This window comes from Formica exsecta, unplaced genomic scaffold (genome assembly GCF_003651465.1).
Source record: "Formica exsecta isolate Colony F162 unplaced genomic scaffold, ASM365146v1 scaffold247, whole genome shotgun sequence".
Taxonomy (NCBI): Eukaryota; Metazoa; Arthropoda; class Insecta; order Hymenoptera; family Formicidae; genus Formica; species Formica exsecta.
This window is the reverse complement of record NW_021849743.1, coordinates 1,001,523-1,009,166: the sequence shown is the minus strand read 5'-3', so window position 1 is coordinate 1,009,166 and position 7,644 is coordinate 1,001,523. Positions and strand designations below refer to the sequence as shown.

Here is a 7,644-nt window from a genome sequence, read left to right as displayed (position 1 = left end):
GTTCAGCGGGTGGAAATATGTCTGGCAGAGGAGGTTATTCGTCATCTAGAGGCGGTAGATTTAAATATTCTACAACAAGCTATGATTCTCGATCAAAGTATAATTCAGGTAACGTTTAAGTGTTGGCTGTTCATGAAATATGTGTAATCAGTGTATACTTGAAAACATGCACAATTAGGGATTACTGTTTAAAAACATGAAACTTATGATGTAAGAAACAATAGTTGAATAAATAAACAATGCTGTTAATGTTAATGACTTCTTGCAGGAGGATCGGAGAGATATTCGAGCAGAGGCGGTCGTGGTGAACATTCAAATAGTTATAAGAGACCACGCGTAAGTATATAATGCATAGAAAATCGCAAATGTCTTTTTATATAGATATTCAAAATAAAGTATTTTTTATAGGATTCCTATTCTGGAAGAGACGATCATCGATCATCTAGCGACTCTGCGCGTAAAAGGATAAGAAGTGATTCTTATCAGGTATGTGTTCTTCCCCTCTCACTTTCTGATCTGCTTCTCTCCATCTATTTCTCTATGTCACATAAGATAATTACTAATCTAAATATAAAAAATATAGAAAATAGTACGGTATTGATTTGCAATTAACTGATAGCCAATGACATTTCTATAATTGAGAAATCATTTTTAATTGGGAGATTTAAATATTTTTCCTCTCTATCTTATATAATTGAGAACGATGGTCCTGAAAGCTTGTCACTTGTCGATTAAACTGTATTATATCAAAGATAAAAAGTTACACAAAGGAATAGTAAATAATTTCAGGACACTCGTATGTAAGAAAGATCGGCGTGCTTTAGGCGAAGCATTCATAAGTTGTCACTTTCCTTTCAAGCGACGCGTGCCAACGGCTTCTCGAACACTCGTTCTTTTTGCGTTGGGGCACTACTGCGGTGGAACGCTACGAAAACGTCAAATTATTAAAAGATAAATTCAAAGACAAATATACCTAGATGGTATTTATAATATTGCCTACTATACTCGCACATATGGGTGGTATTAACGTTTGAGAGCTGTTTGAGAACTCCTCTGACATTGCCTTCTGACATGGAACTTTCATAATGGTGCAAGGTACCATCTATAAGCACCCAGAGCGATCAGTTATCTAAATTATGTTAAAAGCTATAAATTATATGAGAGAGCGCAAGTTTTGAGTAATAATATATCTATACATTCGTAGACCTTTCCAATTAGGACGGACGTATGTTCCCGCTATCGACTTTGCGTTAATGACAAGGAGACTTATAGAAAGAGAATTAATGGTTAAAATATTTCTACGCAATGATGGAAAATACTTGAAAAGCATATGTGGGGACAATGTGAACGAGAATATAAAAATGGATATACATATACGTAATATATATCGTCCGAAATATATATCTTATTATTCCCAGGTGCGACCAAGCACGGCTATATTTAGAAATGATTACGTATATAGCGACAGCTTTGTTACTTTCGTATTCGATTATCATCTTCGTATATACGAGAGATTTGATGCGTCACGGAGGCATTTCTTATACGTATAAAAATACGATTATTCAAAATGTAATAAGAAATATAATTCGATTAAGTTGGAAAGGTCTATCGAGAATGTTATTATTATATACTATTATCGAATGCATCGTTGAGTGGCGAAATAGAATTTGTTAGCTCGAGGGAAATGAGTGTTGCTAACCCACTATTTCCAAGAGATCGCAAACGTTATGTGAGCGAGATTACATTTTTACAGATTGAACGGTTACGCGAGTCAAATATAAGACATAATGAAAATTTAGGGATTCTTGATATTTAGGGATGTCAGTCAAAGTAGTCGATTAGCCCAGTTAAGAGTTAAATAGATATATATATATATATATATATAAATATGTATATAGAAAGATCTACGAAGGATAAATGGTAGGAAAGGGAACAAAAAAAAAAAAAAAGAGGGGAAAAGAATACATATACATAAGCACACATACGTGTATACTTATATGTGATATACATATGTGCGTAGAATAAAATGTAAGAGAAAAAGGGGCAGGAAATGAAAAAAAAAAAAAAAGAGAGAAATACATGGAAGGAGCACAATTGAATTTGATTTGGCAGGGTGGAGGTAGCGGTAGCGGCTCTCAGAGGTATTCGTCTTACGGCGGCTCGTCTGCATCGGCGCCTTATGACGATAATAAGGGATCATCATCGTCCGCCGTTTACGAGGACAAGAGACAGAGCGAGCGCGCGTCGTCGTACCACCGTTCCGAGGATCGTCATTCCGCATCGCGGAGCTACGCGCCACCGCCACCCCCTCGAATTAGCGAAATGGCGCCGCCCCCGACTCAGAGATACATCTCTAGTCGTGGAAGAATATCGCATCAGAGCTCAAATTACCGGGGTCGCATTTCGACCCGCGGCACCAGCGGCAGAGGGGGTGCGTTTCATCGCGTGAGCTCACGCACGGACATCATGGCTCGCAAGCGTACTCTGCACTCGCTCGACTATCGTCGAAAGCTGCTGGGCTCACGCTCGCGCGACTACATCCAGCGTATGCGCATGACCACTACCAAATTGCGCAGGAGGTAAATTTATTAATACAGTCACACTTACCGCAAAATACCGTACGCAAAATACTATCCTCGTATAGCCATATCCGTCCTTTGATCAGCCGGTTCGAAACGCAAACCGGCTCTCGGTCAATGACCCGAGTATATCGCAAGACGATGATTAGAAAAAAAAAAAAATCATATATATATATAGATGAAAGCAATAGAAACAAAATACCTGTGTGAATAAATGCATAAGTAAATCAAATCGATATGTTCAAGATACAAACAATTCGCACGAAACATATATAAATCCGCTGCCGAGAGAGAGCTTTTTGCAGGGTTTTATAATAAGAAAGGAATCTCAGAATGATGATACGTATAAACGCAATATCTATGTGTGTATGTGTGTATCATCAGAACGCAATGTATAATCGCTTTTGATACGAGAACTAAAATAATTGTACTTTATTCATCATGAGATATAACTCTCTTTAAAGTTTGGTACACATAGCGGCACAACTATACTGTATTCATATAATAAATTTTTGGCACGGCCGAATGTGTGTGTGAAGAAATCAGAACGCGATGCAAAAAAAAAAAAAAGACGAATAGTAGATACTTTTAGCGTACGCTACGAAACGCATTTCATATTTTGGGACATAAGACCGATACTAAATCGATATTATCGCGATATTTGCTCTGCGTATCATCTATCAGCTCAAGTTTTGCTTGATGATACTACACGAAAGATGAAGGAGCACGAGAAAAAAAAAAAAGAAAAATAACGAAGAAAAATAATATAAGTCAAAACAAAATTGCTGTGTCATTAGTAGCGGTACTACTAGGCTACCCGGAAGTAAAAAGGACTCGGGATCAGGAACCAGCGTGAAGGACAAGGATAGAGAGATGGCCAAAGCCATAAATGCCGAGTTTTCCGATGACGATGATGAAGAGGATGATAATAAGAGTAATTGGGACGACGAAGAGAAGGTAATTTAACATTAGTTTGAGATAGACAAGTCTATCGTTCGAACATAACATTTATAGATTTAACTAAATTTGCCTAATTCGATTACATGCATTACATACAGAGAGATGTAATGTATAAATTGAAATTGAAAAATATACACTTGCGGATGTACATTGTATTAAAACTTAATTAAAAAATTGTCCTTTAATCATTGAATATCAAATTGTAATCTAATATTTACCATTACATTCTCGCTAACGACCGACTCGTCTCGAGAATCCTCTCACCTATGTATTTGATAGCACATTATCACAATATTTTTTATACCTATGTATATACATATGTATTTAATATTCTTCTATTTGTTTTCCAAACATTTTATAATATTTGTTCAATCAACGTTATATAGCCGCACGAAGGCGATGAAGAGGAAGAAATCGAACAGGAAGAAGAGAAAAAGAAAAAGGAGGACAAACGCAAGAAGGAAAAACAGGATAGAGAAAGAGAACATACCGAGGACGAAGAAGAAAAGGATGATGATATTAAGGAAGACGATGATGATCAGAAGAGAGAAGTGAGTTATTTTTAGCATTGAATAATTAGTACTGATTATTACTACATTTGTACAATTACTTACTACAATCATTATTACCGTCTTTCTAACTCGTTGGAAATTTGTTTTATTGAATACTTGAATAGGTGGACGAAGACGACGACGATGACGGCGATGACGAGGAACGAGGCGAGAACGAGAAAGCGGAACGCGATAGAACTGCAGATTCGGAAGAATTACCGAGTAGACGGGACGGTAGAAAATTCATAAAACTGAAGTGTCCACATTGCGCCCATCATAGCGTAACTTTCAAAGAATATTCGCTTCACCTGTTCTCCGGTCGTCATAGCGCGGCAATGAAGCGTATCGCAGCTCGACACAAGGCGACTCTCACGCGTATGAGAGTTGTACAACGGCAAGAACAAAGACGTATCGAAGCTCGCGATGCAGCACGTGGTACATTGCCCTCACGTACCATGTTTTGTGCCATTTGCAAGTTGAATTATCGTTCCTTGAAATCTGCCCATCAGTTGTCCGAATCTCATCGTCAAATGAAACGATTCCTCACGCCATTCTGTCGCGTTTGCCGTATACAATTCCGTTCACCAATGTTTTTCGAAACACATATGTGCTCCCTGGAGCATATCAAGGTAATTCTAACGCTTATATGATATCAATGTTATTTAGTCTTGCCTTAGAACAATATCACTAACATAAGCCATTCCTTTCGCTAGAGAAAGAGTATACTGCGAGAAAGAATGAACGCAAATGGGAGCGGCGAAGCTGAAGCGGACTCGAGCGCGCCTGAGGAAGATGATAAGGAAGTTAATCTTGACAACTTTATGACATTGGATTCCGTAGGTGATGTAGACGGTATGTAACAAACGAATATATCAAGTATTTCAAATTTACTAAAATGTCTGTCGTATATCTTAGAGTTAGAATTATGTCGAATTTAACACATTTTATATTTATCCCTAATTACTTTATATCATCATTATTTGCAGAAGATGAAGAATCTAACGATAAAAAGAAAGAAAAAACCGAGGGTGAAAGTTCAAGTGAAGCGGAGAAAAAATCGAAGGGCAAGCAAATGATAAAAGTCGGTGCGGAATACATAAAACGTGTCGAGGTGCAATACTGCGAGTTATGCAAGGTATACCTGCCACGCAGTGAAAACACAGAAAGGGCGCTCGCTTTACATTGTTCCATGCGCAGCCATCTTAAAAGGTATATCATATGTGTTTGTCGATGTGTTCAGCAACATAAATAAATCGATATGTAAAAAACAAATTAGTACATTTAGCATCGTATCGTGTTGCAGATATGTGCGAGACAACGACGACAAGGCACTTAGACGTCAAGCAGAAAGGATACATCTGCAATCATCATCGTCTTCATCGGCTAATCTGAACTCTACTAACTCAACTGCGATCAATACGTTAGAGACTTCAAAGACCTCTCCAACCAATTCGGAACCACAAGCATCAACAAATACTACGCAAGTAGTGATTACGATCGATAATAATGGCGTTAGTGACACGGAATACATCAAAATCGAGGAAGAAAAATCAAATAGTATGGAATCCGAGAAAAATGCGAAAGACGGTAAGAATAATCAGGGTGACGAAGATGATGACGATGACTATCGCGCGCACGGTGACGATAAACTGACTTGGGACGACGTCGATAAGGATCTAGGCGATATTTTAAGAGAAAGCGAAGCAGGAGCATCGAAATCGAGCGACGACGAGGATTCGCGTTATGATCGTTTTCGCAATTCGGATAAGAAGCAACAGTCTGGAAAAGAGAAAGAAAGCGAAAAGAATGAGGTTGAGGATAAGAACGGTAATAACAAGATTAAAGATTTAAAAGTTAAACCTGAAAAAACAGATATGTAATTGTGAAATCGTTCTTGCGCATCTTTGATTCGACTCATTTTTTATTACTTCCGATTCTTTTTCTCCTAAATTATCTTGGTAGCTTTTTTTTTTTAGGGAATTACACGTATATATATTTACGTATAATTTCTCAAGCCATCTTGTTTAATCAACTATATTCCTTCATCACACACATTTATATTTCTTATTTTATATTTCAATTAAGGATATGTGTCAATTATAATGTATCTAGTATATTATAAGGCTTGCAATTTTAATTTCAATTTATGTAATTTCAATATGTAAGTGCTGCATTATTTGTATGACCAGAGTTTGCGGAGAAACTATCAGTAAGAATGTGAACAAATATAATTATATATACACTCGATAGAGAGTCACATACGACATATTAAATTAAATATAAAATTTTCAATTTTCAGTTATTTGCGTGGAGAAACGTGTGCGCGCCTGATCAATGTGTGCGTCTCATGTGTAGGCATATAATAACACATAGATCATTGACTATATAATAAATTCCTCATTCTCTTTTTCTCTCTCTAGAATTTATCAACATTTCTTTGCCTGTCTCCCTGAAACGAATTATGATTTCGTTATTTCATCGAATAGTTTCATAAGTATCCTGCTGATTAAATAATTTGTCTGGGAAAAGAATTCCCAGAAGAGAGAATAAATACGGTTCCTCTTTGTCGCATGGTATATTAATAACGAAGTACATACATACAAGATTGTAGATGCGCCGTTGAAAATTTTCTCAAACTTTTTAAATTCTCCAATTGTACATTTCTTATAATAGCTTCTTTTGCATTAAAATCTCTGTATCCTTTAAATCTACATTTTAATTATATAACAATATATATTATCTTATATAATAGAGATATGTATCTATCTTATCTGTGCGTCCTCCAAGACTTTCGCGCCTACAATATTATCCGCATCGTACATCCGTTTCACTATCGTCGCGCATGCGCATACCAACATCGAATACAAGCGATCACTCCGGATCGTCTCGATTCTCGATCAGTCGCCGAACTGTCGCGGTCACGCGGTGAGCTTTGACGGACGTGGATGGTCGTTTGTAGCTGATAGTTGAGAGAAAGTGACGTGCTTTCGTAACTCGTCGCGGTTTTTGCGCAAAGTCTACGCCGCGCGTCCGTCGTCGACCTTATTATCAATTCATTATCAAAGCGGACGAGGCTAAAAAAAGATAGCTCGAACGTACCATGCTTCCAGCACGCGAGTGTAACCTCTTAGTTTAGTTGCAACTTTGCTATTGACACGACACTCGGTTGAGTATACTTGTGCTGGTTGAGTATATTATTTTGGCGACCATCGACTCTCTAAAATAATGGCATTGGTGCAGAAGCTACAGATACTATCCAAGTCCTTTTTCGCCCTTACTCCGAATTACGCCAAGTGCACGGCTAATCAACTGTCCTCCGCGAGAATCGCGTCTACCACGCAACCGTTGTGCAAAAAGAAAGAGTGAGTAAAAAAAATCGGTCAAGTGTTTATATCGAGTTTTTAAACTTTAGTCGCTTTTCACTTGTGACAAAGTAATTAGCGTCAAAGTAATTACTGTTAATATAAGATGTTAGTACTGTTAGATTTTAACACCTTTCTCGTTTTAAACAGTGCAATGACTGTGCAAAAAAATTTGATATATATATATATATA

The 7,644-nt window shown here is 37.3% G+C and overlaps 2 protein-coding genes and 1 long non-coding RNA gene across 7 annotated transcripts in view; 2 read left to right on the top strand and 1 right to left on the bottom strand.

Moving 5' to 3' along the window:
• The window catches only part of LOC115236215 (zinc finger CCCH domain-containing protein 13-like), an 8,381-nt gene extending 1,875 nt beyond the window's left edge, over positions 1-6,506 (top strand). For 2 of the 5 annotated variants that reach the window (XM_029808514.1, XM_029808515.1), the window contains exons 4-13: positions 1-108; positions 269-336; positions 409-486; positions 2,113-2,579; positions 3,377-3,536; positions 3,926-4,090; positions 4,216-4,719; positions 4,804-4,942; positions 5,077-5,299; positions 5,376-6,506. In XM_029808514.1, the coding sequence (XP_029664374.1) occupies positions 1-108; positions 269-336; positions 409-486; positions 2,113-2,579; positions 3,377-3,536; positions 3,926-4,090; positions 4,216-4,719; positions 4,804-4,942; positions 5,077-5,299; positions 5,376-5,970 (2,507 nt within the window). In that variant the 3' untranslated portion in view covers positions 5,971-6,506. The remainder of the gene's footprint in view (positions 109-268; positions 337-408; positions 487-2,112; positions 2,580-3,376; positions 3,537-3,925; positions 4,091-4,215; positions 4,720-4,803; positions 4,943-5,076; positions 5,300-5,375) is intronic. The other 3 variants (XM_029808516.1, XM_029808518.1, XM_029808517.1) reach the window with 3 other exon arrangements.
• On the bottom strand, positions 6,054-6,818 carry LOC115236218. Its single transcript, XR_003884151.1, has 2 exons — positions 6,688-6,818; positions 6,054-6,539 (listed from the first exon to the last, which is right to left on the bottom strand). It is a non-coding gene; the product is annotated as an uncharacterized LOC115236218 (long non-coding RNA).
• Positions 6,819-6,983: 165 nt separating this feature from the next.
• The window catches only part of LOC115236217 (adrenodoxin), a 2,511-nt gene continuing 1,850 nt past the window's right edge, over positions 6,984-7,644 (top strand). Inside the window, exon 1 of the mRNA XM_029808520.1 lies at positions 6,984-7,452. Within this exon, the coding sequence (XP_029664380.1) occupies positions 7,316-7,452 (137 nt within the window). The 5' untranslated portion in view covers positions 6,984-7,315. The remainder of the gene's footprint in view (positions 7,453-7,644) is intronic.